Source organism: Cimex lectularius, unplaced genomic scaffold (assembly GCF_000648675.2).
Source record: "Cimex lectularius strain Harlan isolate CLEC.00 unplaced genomic scaffold, Clec_2.1 scaffold110, whole genome shotgun sequence".
NCBI classification, from domain to species: domain Eukaryota; kingdom Metazoa; phylum Arthropoda; class Insecta; order Hemiptera; family Cimicidae; genus Cimex; species Cimex lectularius.
This window is the reverse complement of record NW_019392697.1, coordinates 888,097-911,267: the sequence shown is the minus strand read 5'-3', so window position 1 is coordinate 911,267 and position 23,171 is coordinate 888,097. Positions and strand designations below refer to the sequence as shown.

The 23,171-nt window shown below is 36.0% G+C and overlaps 1 protein-coding gene across 2 annotated transcripts in view; it reads left to right on the top strand.

Moving 5' to 3' along the window:
* LOC106674127 (furin-like protease 2) overlaps positions 1-23,171 on the top strand; it is a 230,590-nt gene that overhangs the window by 3,864 nt on the left and 203,555 nt on the right. For both annotated transcript variants that reach the window (XM_024226046.1, XM_024226047.1), the window contains exon 2: positions 7,176-7,389. In XM_024226046.1, coding sequence (XP_024081814.1) covers positions 7,219-7,389 — 171 coding nt within the window. In that variant the 5' untranslated portion in view covers positions 7,176-7,218. The remainder of the gene's footprint in view (positions 1-7,175; positions 7,390-23,171) is intronic.

Here is a 23,171-nt window from a genome sequence, read left to right as displayed (position 1 = left end):
CAAATAACGTTTGTCATAGATAGAGGGAAAAACGCAGAACTCGGATAGAAGTTTGAAATGGCGAAACCCGGCGGACCCAATTGTCATTAGATAGATCCGACGATTTTAAACAATTGCTATGTTAATTCTGACCTGGCGTGCGTTTATTCATTTATTATTTATCGTCTTTCATTTTTGAAAGATCTACTTCGGTTGTAGATAATTTATTGATTAATTTTTAGTTAGATACGAGATATTCCCTGTTCTGATTTCATTCTTAAACAATTAAGAACATAAAACGTCTGAATTTTTGAAAAATAACTCCTCAAAAAGAAAAACCGAGTTTGGTTAAAATTGGGCTAAACCAATGCGGGCTGAAGAAGGTAGCGGAAGATAGCGGACCAGGCGGATCCAATCGTACTGACAGATCCGATTTTTCCTTCCTGGCCGGTTTCAGCATTTTATTAATTTGTAATTTGTAACCGATCATTTTACTGTCTGACTGTCATTTTAGTCGGTCTGTCAGACGCTTCGTCATTTCTTCATCCTGAGTGTTGTGATATAAACGGGCCGAAACACAAACCAACAACTAACATGTGGAAAATAGTATTGCCGAACTTTCGGATGAGTCAGACCCAACACTGACAGACCAAAAAACAGCGTAGATAAGCAGGCCAAAATGATCAGTAATGACAAAATGAGAGGCTCATCATTTCTCAGACCACGCGAAGAATTTTCACAATTATATTAATTATCGTCTATCCGACTAAGCGGTTGATCCTTACTGACCAGTTTCGGCATTTTATTAATGCATATTTTCGGTCGTTGCCGATCCTTGCTGGATTGGCCTAAAGGTTTCGACATTTTGTCATCCTCACTGTTGGGTTAGTCAAGTCATAATAGTCAAGTCGAGACACAAACTCACCACTAATATTAGAAAATTAGTATTGCCTATATTTCGGGTAGTCATATTAATAGACTCATCATTCCTCACACCCCACGGAGAAATGTCACGATTTTATTAATTATTGTCACACTTAGCGATAAGTGGCCGACCATTAAACTGATAAACCAAATCTATCGACTGTTCAACAATACACATTTTTAGACTACTGAACCAAAGATGTAATTTTTGAAAAATATCTTACTTTATAAACAATTTGAAACAATTTCAGGAGAACATTTGATACAGAATAAAGCTTATTGTTTATTCATTTACTCAACAGTTTCAAAAATGTATAGACTGGTATATTTTTCATTAGTATGTTATATATTTTTATGTCAAAAATCATGTTTTTATATTATAAAATTTTCTCTTGGGCCTTACGCTTAAAACATGATATTATAAAATCAAATAAAACGTATTGACGTAAAATTTGATAAAATGTATTGGTAAAAATTCATCGCTAAAAATCTTGGACATAAAGCATAAATCAATTGATTGATTTTTAAAATGGTACCAGTCACGAGGAATGGAACCAATCGTTCATTTATGTTATTGTTTTATTATTTATATAAGCTTAAATCTTTAACGGTTTAACCTCGAGTGTTGGAGCCTGGGGTCAGAACTCGGTCTTAACCATCTAACCACCGAGGTTAGGCTCTAGGTGCTAGGTCAGTTCACCACCCAACGCATGCAGTTCCTAGATCCAAATTCATTCAAATTCTCACTTGTTGTTAAATACAACCTTTCCTATTCATATACTATTCATTCAATTAGGGTGGTCGAGAACTTGGGATTTGGATTACACTTTACACCTATTATACAACGAAGATAATTGAGGGTCGATGGGGTACTCAATATTCCACCATCAGCCCTCTCATACTGCTCATACATGTCAATAAATACATTCACTCTCAACACACACTACGTACACAAAACTATCAGTATTATATACAATAAAACAACACTATTTCCTCCAAAAATTGGACCCAGATAGGACGTTGCCGGGATCAAGCACGATTCTCATATCGGGTGGCATTCCTACACGCTCTTTATATAGAGCAAAAGAATTGCTAAAAGGTTAGGTGGAAAACAGAGCAACCTTTCTCTACATGCCGGACACATACGCGGACTTATTGCTCTATGAGTTTTGATTATTAAGTTTTCCATTACTTTTATATTTTCGTGGATAGGTTCTAGAGGAAAGGAAATGGGCGGAGGTGATGTAAACAATTATTAACACGGGATGACATCAAAACTATTGTTAGGGCTGTTATTATGAAGAAAAGTGCATTTGATTAGGATTTAATCGTGTTTATAATAAAAAAAAATTAAAAGTTGAGACAGCCAAGAAAACAAGCAAGTCCATTATGTTCAATTATGTAATGAACAAAAACAACGCTTTTGTAGTCATAGTTAAAAAAAGGCTTTTCATTGGATTTTTTTAATAAAAAAGGTAGGTGGCCCGAAAATTTGATTAACTTGGAACCTTTATTATTAAATTAATATTTTCCGTCGATCTTAAGGAATATTTGAAATTGAATTGCTAAGAAGTTTAGGATGAAGGAGTAACGAAGTTTTACATAATTAAATTAAAAAAACTATACAGGAAATTTGTAACAATCATTTTACGTGTTTATTCAGTATCACGTCTTATAAGCTTACTCTCGGCAAAGTTTCCAATGTACTTTAAAAACACAACTCGCTGTATGTCGATGATTTTTTTTAACACATTGAAGTTTCTCAGGTTAAAACTTCTTTTGAAGTCAGTTTTTGACACGTGCTTTAAAATAAAGACTTTGTAAGTACTAACAAGCAATATGTTGTTTGTTTCGAAAATCGGAAGGCAAAGGTGGATAATTGGGTCCTGTTTTCTTTAAATTCCTGCTGCTATTCATGCGTGTAAAAATATATATAATAATCGTTTTCATCTTACTTTTCGAACTTTTAGTGTTTTTTGGGATATAACAGATCGCATAAGATATTGCATTTGTGTTATTTATTGGCCATTTGTTAATATATCGTCAAAATCCGCCAAAAAAGTTTTTAGGGCGTGTTTTGATTTCTTATGGAATTCTGAAAACATCGGTGGAAAAAAGGAGGTCGAGTCCGTGCCCTGTGCTTATTTTATAAATAATATCCAAGTGAATAACAACTTATAAGGTAAATAGGCGTAAATGGGAAGAAAGGCTCGAGACGGGAGCGGCCTCGAGAGTAAGTACGGGCACTTCGGACCTCCTCGGAACTCATACTGGAAAAACTTAATCGCTATTCTCCAAAACAAATGTTTAAATATAACGGGAAGTCGATTTTTGAAGAATTTATGTCATTAGTTGATAACTGAAGCAGATATTTCGATTTATACTTTATAAACTCGAGTTATGAAATTATTAGTTTTTATAATATCCTTAATCAAAGTGATACTTAGAAACTTAAAAACATGTTCTGCAAATTTTTTTAAATTGTAAATAAAAGTTCACAAATTATAGAGAGTAGCATGTGTAAAATTATATAAATGTAGACATGTGTCTAACAAATATCATGACCTTTGACGAAATGTTAGTTTCAGGTCAAATTTTTTTAAATATTTGACTCCTCAAGGTTGTTCTAGTTATGAATTTCAGGACTTTTAATTATCTCGTCCTTAAATTAAAAAATTAAACAAAAGGATTAAAAATTGTTAAAACCTTCGCTGATTGTTAATTTTTTTTGTTTGAGTATATTATTATATTATACTTGTCATAACCCCATCATCAGAAAGTAGACTGGCTTGCCTTGAATTTTGGTGAACAAATAATTGAAAAGTGAGAATTAGCAGTTGTAAAATTTATACAACACGTTAGTTTTGAAATCTTCAATTATTTATCTAAAAAAAAGGGGAAAAACAAAAAGTATTTTGTTCATACTGCAATACTATATCATCGGTTGCTCTAAATTATTTGAAAGGGATGACCTTTCTCGATTTGGATCTAGTTTTCGATCGGGTAACCCTGGTTTGCTGTGGAAGCTACTTCCTTTCACATACCTTTTAATACTTAACCCTTTTTTGCTCAAAGTTGCTTCAGAGCAATGCCAGCTTTAGGAATTTTGTTTAAAGTAGCAAGAAATCCCGTGAGTTTTGGGCGGTGCAGTGTTTTCCCTTCATCCCGTATATTGGCAACACTGATTTTTTTGGTGCCAAACTAAAATCTCCATCTTGGAATCTTCTATCTTCAGCATGGCTCTTCACCCCACATGCATTTTGTATCAATTGTTATATTAAAAAAGAAATTATATACATTTTATAATTTAACCCTTTCTTGCTCTAAGTTGCTTCATAGCTGTGCCAACTGTTGCGATTTTGTTGGAAATCTCGTGAGTTTAGGGCGGGCGCAGTATTGTTCCTGCTCTGTTTCTACCATGTCTTGGCAACACTGATTTATTTGGCGCGATTCTAAACTATCACTAAACTCATGGGCTTCCCGCTGAGCTTTTAACAAAATTACTAAATTCGTCTTGGTCTATGACAACATTAGGCCATAAAGGGTTAAATCTTATCTGGCAAACTGCCGCATCTCTCAAGGGAGTGTCTTTTCTTCTTATATTATCATTTCTCCTGGGCAGTGAGCTTGAAATATATACAGCCGTCATTCCTTTTCTCCTAACAATGTTGTATGCTCTTTTGGTGATGTTGTATCATCTAATCATCAAATGTGTATCATCCTTCCTTCGCTTAGTCTTGGTCTCGCAAATGGAGAATAATAATTAACGAAACTAAATCCACCATTTCACCTTTACTATCAGTCTCTTACAGTCTATTTCAATGGTTTATTTCAACCTCCGATACGTCGTTCTAAGGACACAAGGAAGTTTTCCGAGTCTTCCATTCTCGCTATTCTTATCTTTGTATACATAAAGATAAGACATATAAAAATTGGCTTTCCAAATTTGTTTTAGTGTGGGACATACAAATCTCTGTTTAGAAGGCAAATTAACAAGTGATTGTGCTTTGTAGTGCGGATAGTTTTATACCCTAAACGCTAATGATGTGCACATTGACACAGAAGGTCAAAATTACACTTGCATGTTCAAGTTGTCTTGCGCAAAGCCTTGATATGTTGTCGCATAGTTAACATAAATTGCGTATATACATACAGCTATAACCAATCTTTGATTCGAGTTTCTAATGTTCTTTAGCTAAGTCACGTCGTAAAATCCCCAGAAAAAAATGTATTCTTGCATTTTTGGGCTTCCTTAACGTTATTTCTTTTGTTGTAACATTGTTTTTATGTTTATTGTTTCGTATAAAAAAAAAGAAAAATCATCATTAGTTTTTCTCTATTGCTGTACCATCTGGATCGTTCTGTTAATTTGATACGCACGATATCAACTAATTCCTTAACGGAATTAAACAGAATTTTTTTGCAAGATTTGGTTATTGAACTATTTTTGGACGGCGGAAAAGATGTAATTAAAAATTTGTAAACGGTAAATTCCAATGCTTTCCCCTGATAGAGATGAGTTACTACCTGTCCACCCCAGTGTTGAATTATCGCCGATAAATTTTCCTCTGCTCTCAACAGGTTTTTCCTAGATTATTTTCGGGTGTCATACAAAAAAATAAATAAAAGTAAAAACGGTTGACCCAGAGCCCCGTTCGTATTTCACACTTGCTCTGCTTTACGCGGTAAAATAGTTTTTGTTTGTAAGATATTGCAGGGGAAATAAATGTCAATATTTCCTGCTTTTGTTAACGTTTATGATTAAAAAAATAAAAGTAACTTCCACTGAAAATCAAATCAATAGAAAAGTAATGAATAAGAGTGCCTCGCTCTTCTTATAACCCTGATATCATCTTTTCGTCTGTTTTCCTAATTAATGGCTCATCATTTTTTGATAATTGTTTTTTAAAGTTTCGTCAACCACTTGTTTAAGCATAAGAAAACCATTGAATAAGATCGCCAATTTTCGCTTGTCATACGAACCAGCTAGGCTAGGCGGACCAAGATGATCGGAGCCGATAAATTGCGTACATCCCTCAATGATAAATCTAACAAAATCTCACTATATAAATGTTGAAATCGAAAAAAAGAAGAAAAAACGTGTAGAAATGGAAGAAGAAAAGTTTTCACCAAAGCCTTAGAATATTCTGTATATAAAACCCACGTCTCATTTAAGAAATTATTTAGGTCGTGTAATCAATAGAAATTGAACGAGTAAATGAGCTTATAACAATGAAAATTTTTTCTGGGATTAGATAGTCACTTATGCTGGTACGTTTATTTTCGCAGTACGCTTCAGTTAGACTTTAACGTCTGCGGTATGATGATCCTCCAACTTGGTCGTTTCTATTCGTGTTAGTCTACCATCCATGGACTTTTGGTCTGTCAGAAGCGTTCGGATTCTCGCCATCTTCAGTTGTGCATGATCACCAAAGGTACAGGTTCACGTACAGTCAGAAATTTACGACAATATCGATTTGCTTCAGTTAGTGGTTAGTTTGTCTCTCTCCCTACTTATATCCTTAATCCTCTATGAAATAAGGCGTGATGTCGAAATGCGTATGACTGACCAAAGGAGCGTCATGCTGGCCAAATTGATCAAACCAAGTTGCTACCCGCATCGTCGCAAAAGACCTTAGCGGAAATCTCAGAATATAGAAAATATACGGTTGTTTCATTTTGGTATGTCAAATGCGTTTAGGCTATTAGCCATCATCAATGGTGATTGAGTGCAAATGATCGGAATTGACAATGATACCTTTTCGATTGTCGTTAAGGATCAGAGTCAGTAAGAAATTTTTAAATTTAATGTGTTACTACTCGAATAATGTTTGCTTTCTGGATGACGTAATATACCATTAACCAGGTCTTACTTGCTGCCAAACATTCCAGAATTATTGTTTACCTTGTGTCAACGTTACTTTTAACCATGTCTTAGATAAACTACCGAGAAATATTACATTTATGTTGTTAAACAATCCGTTATAGCTCGGCTGTTTAACGTTCTTCGTCATGAATGCTTAAGCAGGAATTATCCTATCTTACAGTGTTGACATTTTTAATTATTTCGTATCACATGGTAATCATATAAGTGTTCATTTTCATCTTTAGCATGTGTTGCGTAGTTGTTAGTGTATTTACTTCACTAAAATCAGTAGTTGTTTTATTAATGTGTTAGATTAAGTCAAGCCGAGCTTTGTGTTCTGCGAACTGTGCTATCATCAGGAGATAATTAGTGTTTGTAGCGGCTCAAGAAGTATTGTCTGTTCCAGGGCGGCACTTCCTTTCACGGCCCTCCGGCAACAATAAAGTACGATGCGATTTCTACCGATTTTCGCCCTCCTGGGATCATGTCTAGTCCACTCGGTCTCCCCGAGGAGGGACGGAAACACATTTTACATGAATCAGTTCGCGGTACACATCCCAGACGGAGCAGAACACGCAGACAACATCGCATCCAAGCACGGATTCTCCAATCTCGGACAGGTAAGCGAAGATTCTTTTTTGCGTGTATTTGAATTATTCATAAGGAAAGAAATATTCTCTTCGCCTTTCACAAAATTCATCCGAATCGTCCCCTGATAGAAGTCCGATTTATTTTGTTATTTTTTCTTCAAAAAGAACGTCATCTGAGAACTCAAACCGTCCAGGAATGTTACTATCCAATGACATCACTTATAGTAAATGAATGAGTTAAAAGTTTTGTTACAATACTTTGTTTTCGATGAAGCACGTTTTTATCATGCTTATCAAAGCATTGTCCACATGAATAAGTTATGCTGGCTTAGATTCTCATAATGGAACGTGTTAGAATAGATTATACCAAGCAAATAATAAAACCGTCAAAGATTCAAAGAATCCCTCTCACCAATACTATCCAAAGTAATAACAATACTACTCGAAAGGAATTGTACGTATTTACAAGTGGGACTGCACATGCCCCCATTGTTTGATAGTTTTCGTTTTAATTTGGTATCTCTGCTGTTTTGGTTTATTAGACTATGAGATGCCATCTTCAGTGAGTTGTAGACATTATTTTTATTTCCATTTGGGTTCGCATTGCCTTTATTAAGTTAACGAGGATTTTACTTATCTAGGATCTAACTTATCTGACACATGGCTTTATCAGTGCTTTATTTATAACAAGGTTTGAGGCTTACGAGAGAATGATGCTCTTCTCATAAGTTCACATTTTGAAAAACGTCCCAATCCCCAAGGATCATTGAGCGCCTCACCAAGCTCAAAGGGCTGAAACAAGTTCTACTCGTACTCTAGACGTACTCCCGAGATGGATTGGCCATTCCATCACCCCCGAGTAGGCTTTCGATTTAAATTAAATAATAATCACCCCTAGGGGAGCACATCTGTTCCCATGACAATGACCAACAGCCTAAGTACCCATTAGTAGTCTCACCATCGAACCTCAAAGAATCAAAACCGAGTAGCAAGTTGTAGGCTTGGAATTTGCTTGCGCTCGTCCGTTCCCCGTCATTTCAGGCACGATTTGGTTCACTGATCCAACTTTGAGACTGATCGCGCACCCGCTGTGCGTCCACGGACGATTTCTTTTGTCTTGTGATTTAGAGGTTTCGCCACATTCTCTGAGCTGCACCTTTATTTTGCTCCTAAACACTCTTGCAAGTATTGGGAGTGGAATTCAGGAGTATTGAAGGAGGCAAAAGAAGGAGGTAGCATTCACCTTTCTCTAAGGAAACCGGTTAGAAATATTCCCGTGAATATGAAGCCCTCTAAACTATCCCTAAGTGAGTTGTTGACAGATCATACCAGGAAAACCAAAACACTGAGGATTGGCAATGATCGGAAACGACCTAAGACCCATCGTAAAAAATCTCTCAATCTATTCGTGTTTAGTTGGTTATTGTTGATCTAAACAGGAAAACGGAGTAGTTTAGATGGCTGAGGATGACGAAATGCCAAAATAGGTAGAATAGCCGTACCAAATGATTGGAAATGACGACAGCAGACACTTAATTTGAGCAGGTAGATTTTTTTTCCATGAGATACTTGAAATAACACTTGTGCAAATACTTGAACGAGTCAAAGGTCCCGTTCGATCGTCGATAGTGTTGTTGACTTAAACGAGAGAGGGGAAAAAATCCTCGCCAGCCCCTCAGAAATTTAAACCGTACGTGATGAGATGATCCAGTCAGAGGCTGTTACATAAACGGCTGAAACCAATCTAGGTCAGAGCCGCCTGGTCTCTTGCAATGTCACAAGGAAAGTGAAAGTGATTCATTTGACATTCCCGACGCGGCTTTTCCGAAGAGAGAGAGAGAGAGAGAGAGAGAGAGAGAAAAAAAAAGAAGTTTTCTACGGCTTCTTAGTATGTCCATGGCGTCAGTGCCAATCTAACGGAATATGTCAAAAGACTTGGCACGGTTTGTAGGTAAACCGGCCCAATTTAAATTTTTTGGAAAATTTCTAAGGTCTCATCTTAATTTACTGATTATCAATTGCTCACCAAGTCGGCAATGCTAATACGCTAGATTATTAGTACTATGAATATTCAACATATTATTTTATAGCATTTTTTCGACTTTGACCTCCGCCTCAGAAATCAAGGATTCATTATAAACTCAGATAAAAAAAATATTAACCTAAATCTACTTTTTTATTTACTAGTTAATATAATAATGTAAACTATTTGAAAAACCTTGGATTCGAGTCACGCTCGTGGCACTAATTTTCAACTCAAGTATTTTGCATAAAAAATAATAAAACAATTAAAATGTAAATTATTTTTCGTGAATATACGATTATCGACCATTTTTAATTGGTAACATTCGGAAATTATATAAATTTTGTTGTACAAAAGTATATTGTTTTTTAATGTAAAAGACAATGGAAAACATGTTAAAAATTGATAACTGTTTGCTCATATTGATTTTCTTTTTGTTTTTTGTTCTTTCTTCATTTCCAGTTCCGATTTTCAATTTAATTTTTTTTTTCACCGGGAAAGTTCGAAGGCCCTCAATCATGTGCCAGAATCAGCCTCGTCTTCCTGTTCCGAACATAACAGTCCGGTCGATCGCGTTGTTGCCGAGTTAATTAACAGGACAACATTACTGCAAGTACTTAACAGACCTCGTAGAGATAATAACTGCAATAAACTTGGCCGTGTTTGCGTATCAAGCCATGTGGTAGAGGAGGGCCGGGATTAAATGGACCGTGGGCAAAAGTTTGATGCTTCATTTGTGACTATTACACGAAACGATCTCGACCTTTTGCGCAGGGGAAGTGGCTACTCTGCCGGTTTTTTCCCCTACGTAATAACTCTTTCTATTCTCATTTCATCTCTTAAACAGTTAAATCTTGTCCGTTCAGACTCCTTTACTACTTAGTTTTTGTTAAACTGTGGCTATTTCCGTGCAGAACAATAAGGGACATTTATGATCTTGAAGAACATTACGTAATAAAAATAAGCGAAAATGGACTTTAGATTTGTGTATTATCCTTTGGCATAGACATCCTCTTCTACCCTACCCAAAATTATACTATGGGGGTTGGTAGAAATGTACCTGCTCAAAATCTTTATGAGGTCATCTATTCTCTGTTACAAGGTACCAAGGTATCTTCATACAAATAAATTTGTCATACCTGGTGGTAAGGGAGACACTATTGTTTCCAACCGATGGGCTTTCTGAGTACAACACCCTACACAACAACGCCCTTCCGAGATATGACGGATTGCATAGACTCATATACTTTTCCCTTGGTCCTTGAAGATGCACTGTACTCTTTCTGCTTCCTTTCAAAAACTTCACGAGCCTCGATGTCTGACACAGTTTAGAATTTTGCTCTCATCTTCGCTGCTTGGTTATATTAGCGGTTAATGTATTGTGGAGAGATTTTTTCTTGAGGTCTACTGGATGATGAACCTACAGTTTAGACGTTATTATGACCGATTATTACGGTCTTCCTGTCCTTGATGTTTTGTTATTTTAGATTCGTTTCGGTCCCGGTCATCTACAGTGGTGGTCAGGGATATAAGAAGGGAGAGACAAACTTTTGGATAGTAATAATGTGTTTTATTGCTTAACACTATACGCGTCTAGCGGTCAAAAATAAAGAGAGATTTCCTCTTGAAGTCTGTAGGATGATGAACCTAAACTTTAGTCGTTTCCGATCAATCTAGTCTTCCTGCCCTAGCTGTTTTGTTATTGCAGATTCGTTAAGGTACCTGGCCATCTCCAGTGGGTTAGGGTTATAAGCAGGGAGAGACAAACCCACCACTAACAGAAAAAACTGGACATTGGTGGACTTTAGGATAGTATATGAACCTCTAACTTTGGTCATAACTCTACTCATAACTGAAGAAGGCGAGAAACCGAAACGCGTCTGGCAGAATAACTCTGGATAGGCAGAACAAAGTGATCGGAACCGACCAATTTACTGTATTTTCCTGTTTGCTTATTTTCGGTACTTTATTTTTTTTAAACCACTTTTTTATAGTTCTAGTTTAGTATGATATCCAAATTATTTCACTTGGAATATTTTTGAATATTTTTTTGTGGAATATTTTTCTATTAACGGTCAGGCTCATTTCGCCATTAACTTCCTTGTGTTTTTTCGCTCCAGTTATCTTACGATATTATTATTTATTGTTCTAATTTTAATTTTAATTTCTAATTTATAATTTTAGAGGATTTTTACTTTGTGATAAATTATTAGTTATATAATATTGGAAATAGTCTTTTATCATATTTCTGTTATTTATTGTGCTTATTAAGAAAAGGATTCCGTGATACTTCAGCATGCTTTAGGGTTTTAGTATTTATTATTTACTTTCGCCAGATGACATAAATACTCATAACTAACAAGGTTATTTATGAAGTTTCAAGGCAAAAGGAGTGTCGAACTTGGGCATTGGGATGATAAAGAAACAGGACTCACTGGTTATCTGTCTGGTATAACAGAACTGGAATTGATTGTGTGCGTTTACTTTCACTCTGCCTTTCTCCGTTATGATTTTTTTTAGAGAGAAAAATTCTCACCTTTGGATGGTGACATAATTACAAAAGGGAGGGTGCCTTGTCATGCGGAATTGAATCTTAGATTAGGTCAATTAAGTTTAAATTAGGTAGAACTATCCCTTCTAATTTTATTTACTCTGATATAATCAGGAAGGCCGGACTTATTCATAATGCGCCTTCAAGCACGTCGATCATTAAAGGCTAGCTGCTCTCTTTAATTTTTTTTGGGAGAGATTCAAATTGGGTTTGAAGTACTCAGATAAATTATGGTCTATGATTATGCTTTAACCATTTAGTTGAAATTTTATTTAATACAGTTCTAGGGATATTATGATACTCCAAAGTTAAATATGGTCTATAAGCCTTGAACAAAGAAGAGATTAAAATACCATCATAGTGTGATTCAAAAAGTATACTCACCTCAGCTAATCATCATGGTGTCGCACACTTGTTTTTAATATTTCGTCACAATATTCCACAATATTGTTGGTATTGTCAGGTCTTTATTAAAATCCCAAGCCACCCTCTTGGAATTCACTTCCAATGTATCTGATTTTTTTCTAATTGCAATTTCATGTGATGGATCAAGAACAAAAATGGGACTTGAAACACGTCTTGAGGGGTGGTGTGTAACTTTGAACCACCTCACGATCTCGTTTAATTTCTCTTTCAGCCTAAATTGTACATAATTTACAAGAGTGCTCAACGTCCAACTACCGTTGGGAGTCGCGGACGAGGAGGTCAATCCACTTTACAATACTTCTTTCTTCAATTAAAAAGCCCAAGCGCTCTCTCGCCCAATCTCGCAAATTCGAACCCAGAACCTCTAGCGTGGTAAATACGAGTCGGACGGCCTAACTACTCGGCCACTAGGGTCCTCTTGGATCTATCTATTCTACTATGTTTTAGTTAATCTGTTTGTAATCTGTTTTTTTTTTTTTTTAATATATTTTTTATATTTTATCGACTATTAAAAAACTCGGTAATATCCATCATCCAAAAAGGAAGAAGAAACGTAGTAAACACAAAAAAACGAAATTGTAAGCTTACAGTCTGATTTCTCAGGTAAAAGTGAGAGTTAACATACGTTTAAATCATAATGGGGCTCTTTTAGGAAAGAACCTTTTATGGGGTAATCACATTTTGTAATTAGCATGTTTTAATTTGACCTTTTCCCTTTAATGTTTATAATTATTTATACACTTATCGCAAATCGCCTTTTCGGGATATTTGCGTTAATTCGAGATATTTAAAAAACAACCACATATGTACGTTTCTTTGCGTCACAATTGAAATTGAAGTAAGAAGGTTTGCCAGGTTGTGCGTTGGAGGTATTCCAGGGCGTATTTTGTAATTGCCATCCTGCAGGACGCGTTGAATGTAAAATGTCACCAGGAGTTTCCGTCACGGCCGAGAATTTTCTGGTAATTTTACCGAGCTAATTGCTCACCATTTGTATGCGCCCGTGGCAACTTGCAGGTGGAAATATAACAGTAATTAATTCGCTTTTTTACTCCGGTTTGTCAATTTCGGAAAATTTCCCAATGTTGTTAATCGACTTACTTGCTATAATAAACGTGTAGGGCAATTAGCAACAATTTCGGATAGAAGGGAGTAGAAAGGTATTAAGTAGTCTATGAGCTTAAGAGTTCTCAGTCTGTAAAAAATCTACAGTTCAATAATTTCCTGTCATCCTGGTTTGCCTATCTTTGTTATTTTGGTTACGCCATCATCAACAGACGGAAAAAAGGGAACGAAAACCACAGCTGCTCGGCAGGTAAACCCATAGACTAAAATTAATCAAACTACTACAAAAACGATCGAAAAATATTAAAATAATTCCATCAGCAGCCAGACATCATAGCCATTTCAGAAAAGATCTATTATTAAAGTAGCACTTTATTTGCAGTAGAGCATTAGATAAATTTTGGTAGTTTCCGTTCGTTCCTGTTTTCGTGGGTATGTCACTTCAACAGACTAGCACGGAAGATGGTAAAAACAGGAAACGAAAATCGCGAGGATAGACAGATTAAAATGGTAGGACCACTACCATTTCATCATCCCATAGACAACAAAGATATATCACAAAAGACTTAAAGTTAAAATACGTTTAGTCTTTATTTGCAGTAGTATATTACGTGTAATTTGGTAGTTTGCGATCATCCTGGTCCAACTATCTTCTTTAGTTGGTATGTCACCAACACATTAGCGCTGAACATGGTAAAAAAGAGGACCAAGCCCAAACCTACTAGGATAGAAAAACTAAAATGATCAAAAATTAGTTTCATCAGCCTGCAGATATCGTAGAAATCTTACAAAGTTAGTTTACGTCGTACTTTGTTTGCAGTTGTATATTAGCTACACCTTGGTACTTTCCGGTCATCCTGGATCGCGTATCCTCGTTGGAACTTAGAAATGTAATTTGTCACTTGCCCAATTGAAGAAAGCAAGTGCGTCCATTTATCATCCAAACTCTTCAGCAGATCTTTTACCCATTCTTAAATTTGACTGCTTACCACACCTTGGGTTACTGGGTCTACTAGAAACAAAACGGCACGTAAATCTTACGAGAAAACAGTGTACAAAAGTTTACTCAAACCTGGACGTACCGTTTAGAATTATGAGTAGTCGTTAAACCTTTCTCCAAAATATCCAATCCTTCTTATCCAAAGGGTCTCTTAGTACCCTACACAATTAAACAATCAATTCTCCCTTTTCGGTAGGTCAAGTCTTGTCTAACATAATCCGTTTTCTTATCCTTTTCGGTAGGTCAAGTCTTGTCTAACATAATCCGTTTTCTTATCCTTTTCGGTAGGTCAAGTCTTGTCTAATATATATATGTTATGCAGGGTGGGCGACCAAGACCCGAGGGGTTAAATGCCTGGGTAGACTCGTACCCCATCCCTAAAAGGTCCGGGACTTGGTCGGCTCACGTGTCCTGCATAAACCTCTTGGACTTGTTCACAAACCCCAAGATTTTGGACCATTTTATCTCGGGGAGTGATTTGGTGATGTCCTCTCCTTCAAAGATTTCAAATCTAGACCTAGCATACCTATCACACTCTGCGAGGTAGTGCCTTGCCGTTTCTTCTTTTATTTCGCAGAAGCGGCAAAAGGGATCTGGTAGGATACCCATTACGAAGAGGTGTCTTCTCAGTGGGCAGTGGCCCGTCAGAATACCTATCAGCCTCCTAATTCCCTTCCTTGAGATAGAGAATAGCCATTTCGATTCTGCTGGTTTGATCGCCTTAACAAACTCTTTCGATTGCCTGTGTCCGGGGGATAAATTCCACTCCCTAAGGAATTGTTTCATGCCCCAGTTATTGATACTCTCTTTCGCTGTGCTCATAGAGTGAGGTAATACCGGTTGTGGCCCGACAAACGCAGTATTAGAACCTTCTTTGGCTAGGCCATCCGCCTTTTCATTGCCATGGTGTCCTTTATGTGCTGGTATCCAAATAAGGGTCACCTTATTCTCAAACCTGAAAGAGATCCTATTGATAAGATCTATAGTTTCCTCCACCAGTCGTGAGGTTGACAAATCTTTTTGTAATGCCCTAAGACTAGCCTGACTGTCAGAAAAGATTTTAATATCTTTTCCCTTAATTTTATTTTCCATAAGTGTTCTACAACACACATTGATGGCCCAGATTTCCGCCTGAAAAACGGAGGTGTTATTGCCAAGAGGGGAGGAGATGCTGATTCCTAATTTTGGTATGTAGATTCCTGCACCACTCCCTCTACCTTTGATAAGTGAACCATCTGTGTAACAGTCTATGTTACGATGGTCATCATCCAGACTATAATCATAATCACAAGGGGTGACTACCTGAAAGTGCTTTTTCCCCGAAGGGGATTTAATCTTTTTATCACTAGCACTTAATAATTGACCGTTAACCCTACTCAATAGTTGAGAGATTTTCGAGTGACCTATGTTATTGCACTTATGATGCTAGGGTGGGTGTAGTCGAAAATGCACCTGTCGTCATCAAACAACCTAGTCTTTGAAATGATCTTAATTTATTACTATTCCCTTTATTTTCTAGACCTTTCCACCACACTAAAGCTGCGAAAAAGAATCTAGGTAGAATAATGGCAGTAAATAGACATTTGGCTACCCATGGTTTGATGCCCCATGTTTTACCGACAATTCTCCTACATTGTACCATTGATATGGTGCCTTTCCTATATATGTTATTAATATGACCTTTCTAATCAAGTTTCTTGTCGAGTGCCACACCAAGGAATTTGATTGAATCCACTAACTTTAATTCTATGCCCTGAAATTTAGGGTTTTTAAAATTACCTAATGTTCTTGTCCTGCTAAACATTATCAATTCTAGTTTAGCAGGATTAATTGATAAACCTTTGTCACAATACCACCCATAAAGTAATCCCATGGCGTTTTCCATCAGTAGTGAAAGAGTCAGGGGATCTCTACCCGTGAGCATTATCGTACCATCATCAGAAATAATTGACTGTAGAAGCCTGAATTATTCAGAAGCTGTTTACTGTAATTAGCCATAAAAGAGGTGACAAACAGCTTCCCTGTGGACAGCCTCCTTTTACATTAATTCTAAGAGTGCTACCACCTAAGCACATATTGACCATTGTCTAATATAATCCGTTTTCTTATCCTTTTGAGTCTGAGAGAAAAAGTGACATCCTTTCTGTACAGTTGATGTCATGAAAGTGTAATGGCATAACAATGTTGTCTTCTACTTAAATAATGCTATATAAATGTCAGATTACATGCTCAAATTTATCTCTTGTCATTTCTGATACGGTGAATTCTTTCCTACATTTGTTACTACGTCGATTGAAGAGAAATTCTTTGCAAAAGAACCTAAATGATTTTTATCGTGTCACTAATTTGCGTAAGTGTTCGGCCCTTCGCGTCAAGTCGAATAATTACTTAACCTTTTTTGCTTTGTACGGTTTCCAATTCCTTAAAAACCGGGTGGGTTACGTCGTAAGGGAACGCATAAAACGTGGTCTTTTCAATTTAGCGAGCTGATTCTAGGGCAGGGGTCCAACATTATTCATAATGCAAAAGTTTCGACGTTTCGACTGTTTTTATCCGAGGATGGAAGGAAAAAATGATAACACTCAACGCAGCCGTTCTGATGGGTAAACCACAATTTCTTCAGGCCTGATAATTTATTGATCTATTTTAAAACTTACAATGTCATTTGGCTTACGGTCAGAAAGATTTCGCCGATTAAGAAAGTAGACTTTCTCTAAATTAGTAAGTGTTGTATCACGATTTGTGATAACCGCGAATCCTCTCCAACTGGAATATGCTTAGCGGGATTAAAAATTGTTTAATGTCATTTTTACGTATTTAACATACAAGCAACAAAAAGGAAAGTTTTGTAGTCGGGTGATTTATGATTCCGCTTGTGTTTGTAAAAAATATTTATATTTATGTAGGGAATTAAAGGTCTCCCACAAATAAAAAGATAAAGATTTAAAGTTTATTGGTAAAGAACACATAAACAAAAGTAAAAGGATAACTAGTTAACATTAAAATACATTAGCGTAAAAAGAACCGTGTTCGTAGGACCGCGTGGTGGTAACAACTAAAACTGTCAGCTGGGGTCCATAGAGGGGAGAGACAGAGTTCCCGCCATGTAGGGCCTCCGTTGACGTAGTGGCGGTCAACATCCTACATTTATTATTAAGAACAACAAAAGGCAATATAATCAATCTTTTCAAATTTTGAACGAATTTGATACATTTGGTATTTGTAGGGTTCCCTTTCCATGGATTACACCTCGCCATTTATCAAAACAAACCGACCGTGACCGTCCGAGGGAATATATTTCCTTTAAGAATTTGATAATATTTCAAACAATCGTTATAAAAATCTCACTTGTTCCATCAAAACGGTCCTCAGTGGAGAATTTCACCACGGTATTTTCGTTATATACGATCATAGAGGCGATAGGCACCGGGAACGTGTTACGGATGATTAAAGAAGGGCGTTGTATTTCATCTTTCGCGGAAATTTATCCCTCCCCCCCTCGACAAGCACTCCAAAAAATATCCCATCAAATAAACATCACAATACAAATTACCTTTTTTCTCTCTTTTCTTTTCATCCTGGCCTCTGTTCACCCCGGAGATTAATTCTTTTCCACTTAACCGTGGCTTTTGTAACTCCAGGCGTAATCAATAGGACTATGCGAATCGTCATGACGTTTTAAAGATCACAATGGGTTGCATAAGGTCTTTTCTTTCGGCTGTATGTCGTGCTGCCGCACGTAAAAGCAATTTTCTTCTTCCTACTGTTGTTAAAGGAAGTATAAATTTTTTTGGGCCTGTTGCAGTGTAATGTACTAAATTTCTAATGTTAATGGATCGTCTTTAATAGAGTAATGAAACTGTAATTAGTTTTTTATACTTTCAAGGATTTATCAATGAGGAAATGATCCTCAATCAAAACATACTTCACTTGATTGAAAGACACAAACATTTTTAATTTAAATTCAATTTTTATTTCTCCATGTACGAATCTTTAGTGTTAGTTAGAAAAAAAGATAATAGACGCGTAAATGTTAGTTCCAGCACTTACACCATAATCGCCTACTAAATCTATTATGGTTGAACATGTTGGTTTTTATCTAGCTATGCAATTATCAAGTCTTTAGGTATATCATGATGAGTACAAGCTAATAATTTAGTAAAAAATACTATTTCAAAATATATGAGCATACTATTATATAATGGAGTTGTTGCCATGAAGGGCAAGGAGTACGTAGTAACGATCTTAGATTCGGCGGGATTCAAGGACGAACAATAGCTATTAGTAAGAAAATATTTGAATTTGGACCATCATTTATTGTCGTCTTCCTGAACTTGAAACGGTCACGTTTAATGTTAAAATGTGCTTAATTTCAGGCTCAATTTTGTACGATTTGAAACATATGTCATGAATTTATTTGTTTCTCTGCACTCAAACTTACTTTAGGGAGGTTCGGACCTTTTTTTATGGAATCGGTTGTTGCTGGGCTGATTTCGAAAACTTATGAACTTCTCATGTTTGTTATCATAGTTTTCATTTCATCACAATTACAGCCGATGCCGTGCAATTCTTGGATGATGTCATCCATGGTTGCCTCAATTTCTTGCGTTTTCGTTTTACGCCCTTGGATCTTTATAATCGTGGACGATGACAGTTTACAATCTATGCTAAAGTGGGACCTTCGAGCAATCATGCAAATGCAATTCAAATCTGATCATATTTTGAGGTCGTAGCCCTCCTTTCTCTTGTTTACACCATGGATGTAATCGAGCGTTTGACGAGGGAGAAACAAATTAGATCCTGAAGTAACACAATTTGTTTATTACTCCTTACTAATTCGTATTCTTAATTATATTTCTCTCAATTGGTGAGATTGTTTTGCTTACAAAGTTATAATAATATGTAATATATTTTTCTATTAATAGTGGGTACGTCTAAATTGATTATTAGTTTCCTATATTTTTTAAAAAGCGGGGTATAATTTATAAGAACGTGCTTGACTTAACATTCAGGATTAATGTACAGTAATAAATTTTCCTTTATTATTCAGTATTAATTCAAAAAATTGTATATTAATTGTTACCTTGATCAAACCGGACTAAATGAGTAAAACAGATTCATGTTTTAGCTTAAAGCTAGATCCAATGTCATATAAATAATACACTGTTCATTTTTCTTTTAATTTGTGAGTTTGTTGAAGTATTAGTTAGAAGTTCTTTTGTTACAACAAAAATTGTAAAAACTGCATCTGAGAGGAAAATGATGATCGTGTGGTTCCCCGTTTGTTTTTTTCTCCATGGGTTTCACTTGAATACACACCTAAAAAAAAAGAATTAATAGTCACAGTCAGGTGATCGATGGTGGCTCAACACAAAAGGACCTTTTCCATGACCACACAAGGTCTCTTTTTCCCTCCGGACTGCGTAACAATTAACTCCTGCTCATTAGAATCATTAATACGCATATTTTATTAGGCATACTTGGTGCTATTGTAATAGTTAATTGTTTAAGAATTCACAAGAATTTTTTAATTGTGAGATTATTTCTATGTGGTCTGCGGGGTGAGGAACCTGAAGTTTGTTGCCGTTAGGTCTGCCTATTCACACTGGCTTATAGGCTCAATCAAGTTTATAAGAAAATGTTCTGAATTTCTAAAAAGGTCAACCTGTAGTTTGGACGTTTCAGTTAGCTCTGCCGAACATCGCTGTATCTCCCTGTCAGTCTCTCCCTAGAATTTAGAAAAAAAACGAACGGATGTTGAAATTAAATTATTAGTAAACAATTGGTTTATTATAGAGGGATCATACATGAACAAATATAAACTCTTATAATAATCACTAAGATTAGAATAAAAATATAAAGGGGCGTCGGTGGCCGCAATGGTTTAGGCGTTGAAACGGCGCTCATCACTGTAAGGTAAAGGTCCCAGGTTCGAATCCAGCGGCTCTCCATTCGAACCCGACGTACTTACAAATGTTTTTTTTTTAGGTTCACCGTTGATAAATGCGTCTCCTTATTTTCTGGGAGCGGTACCGTGTTATACATACATATATCTTTCTTATAGGCTTCAGACAAGTTTCGTTAGAGTTTTTAGTTCTTATGAATTTCATCCTACAGGTTGGATATTTAAGTTAGGTCTGCGTATTCTGACTATCTTGGCATATTTGCGTCTTCCTGCTTTTACCCCTGATACCAGAAATCTGTTAAACAAAAAGGCGGTGTTATACATTTATCATTCCTTATAAGCTTCAATCAAGTTTCTAAGAAAATGAATTACGTTTTCTTTGTTCTATTATCTGTTAGCTGTTAGCCTTTCATCCTGCATATATCCCTAGTAACAAAACTGCCATGTTAAAATTTTATGATTTTATGTATCTCTCATTCTTATAACCGTTACTCAAGTTTGTATGAAGATGTTTTGAGATTCTAAGAGATCCAATCTTGGCCGTTTCAGTTAGGTCTTTCTGTCCTCGCTATCTTAGCCTGTAAGTATTGTTCCCTATTCATATTCCTAACCAATAAAAGTCAAGCTAAAACGTTAAGTTGTACACTTATAATTATTATAGTCTTCACTTACGCTTTGTTAGGAAATGTTTTGAGTCTCTATGAAATTCAATCTGCAACTTGGACGTTTCAGTTAGGTGTGCATATTCTCGCTGTCTTGGACTGTTTAGGCCTCTCCCTGCTTAAAGTTTTTGCCAAAAAAATGTCACGTGTATAGTGACATTTTTTCACATCCCTGACAATAATTATATCCCTGACCACAACACCGTCAAGCTACAATGTGAAATTATAACTATTTTAATTTATTATTTTTAAAGGCTCCCATCCAGTTTTAAGAAAATCTTTTGAGATATTAATACGTCTGACCATTTCAGTTAGGTCTTTCTATTCTCGCCGTCTTAGCAAAAAAAAAAGTCAAGCTCACATGTAAAGTTGTACATTACATTTATTATAGGCTTTATTTATGATGTGATATGTGAGGAATTTTTTCAATGAAGGTCAACCTGTAGGTTAGCCGTTTCAGTAAGCTCTACCTCACTGCGCTGTTTTGGTCTGTTATCTCTCCCTGCTTATATCCTTGACTCAAAAAATAAATAAAACCTATCTCTAATTACATCCCTGACCATAAAACCGTCAAGCTAAAATGTGAAATTATACATTTATCATATCTAGCGTTCTAAGCTTCTCGCTAGTTTCTAGGAAAACATTTTGATTTTCAAAAAGTTATACTAGGTGAAATCTTTTAGATTTTAAGCCATGATTTGATTGTCATAATTTATAAAACTGTGAATAGTAAGAAAACATTCACTAGTTAAATTAGAACAAAGTTCATGGATATACATTATGTTAGAAGGTTTATTTATTTACTTATTTTTTTAATTTGACCAGTCTTATCACTGTTAGTATTAATTTAGAAAATATGTACCCTTCAAAAACACTCAACTGAAAATGTCCAAAAACTACTAAGCTAAAAGAATTGTTTTCTTGACTATCTGGGCAAATAATCCAGCATCATGATGTAAAGATAAATAGTAACTGCGCTACGTATTAATACAATTTGAAAACGCCTTACTTTCAACGTTTGCCCTTGGATCGCTTCGCGATAATCTGGGTCAATGAGAGGTGACCCAGCCAACCCTTGAGAAATCATGATGATGACTGTCTATGCCCACCCTGGCACCTCACCCTGATTTTCCAGTTTAATTAATTCGGCCAGTTCTATTTAGGCCTCCGACCGGATTATTGACGATGGCTTTCGATTGTTTCGAGTTAAATACATTTATAAGGAGTAATTATCGGGTTCTCGATAATTATTATTCTAAGGCGGGGGCGGGATGGAAGAGGCCGTTTTGCAATCAGCACAAATCTAATAGCTTCTCTCGTTTTAGTTTTGATGAAGCTGGGCGGTTTCATCTTTCTGACGATTTACCCTACGCGTAATGAGTCGGCTTCGTTGAACCGTGTTACTTTAACACTCATCACAATTTTAACAGAAGATTCATCATCTAGGGCACATTTTCGTATAATGAAAATACACGCATTTCACATTTACGAGAGTGGGTGGTTTAATTATTTTCAAAATTTTAATTATTTAATCTATCTTTACAGGCAATTCCTTTTGTAATTTACTATTTTCATTGGATTATTATAATAGGTTATTTTTTATTCTTATAAAATCAGATCACCATGATGAGTTTCAGATATAAATAGTTTTCAACACTTTTTTTGTGAGATTTATATGATCCGCTGTTTGGTTTTCGCCCTGCTTATAACCCTGACCCCTAAAAAAAAAAGAAAAAAAAAATTCTCCTACCATTTTACAGGCTTCACTCAAGTTAGTAAGAAAATATTTTGAGTTTAACCTGGTTGGACGTTTCAGTTACATTTACCTCGCTGCCTTGGGAGGTGTTAGCGTCGCTCGCTGCTTATATCCCTGACCAAAAGACGGTCAAGATAAAATGTGATATTAAATATCATTCTTATGGATTCAAGTTTGTTAGAAAATATTTTGCGTTTCTAATCAGTTAAACCCGCTGAAATTCTAACAATTTAAGCCGTCTCCATTCTGATAGCGAGAATAAACAAACCCTAAGGTTTTTTGGATTTTTTAAATCGCTTTGAATATGCTGCCATTTCTCCTTCAGGTCTGCGGGCTGCCGTAGTTCGGCAGTTTCCGATCATTTGGGTCTGCCTTTCCACGCTCATTCGGTTTGTTCCCAACTAAAGACTACATCTGACAACCA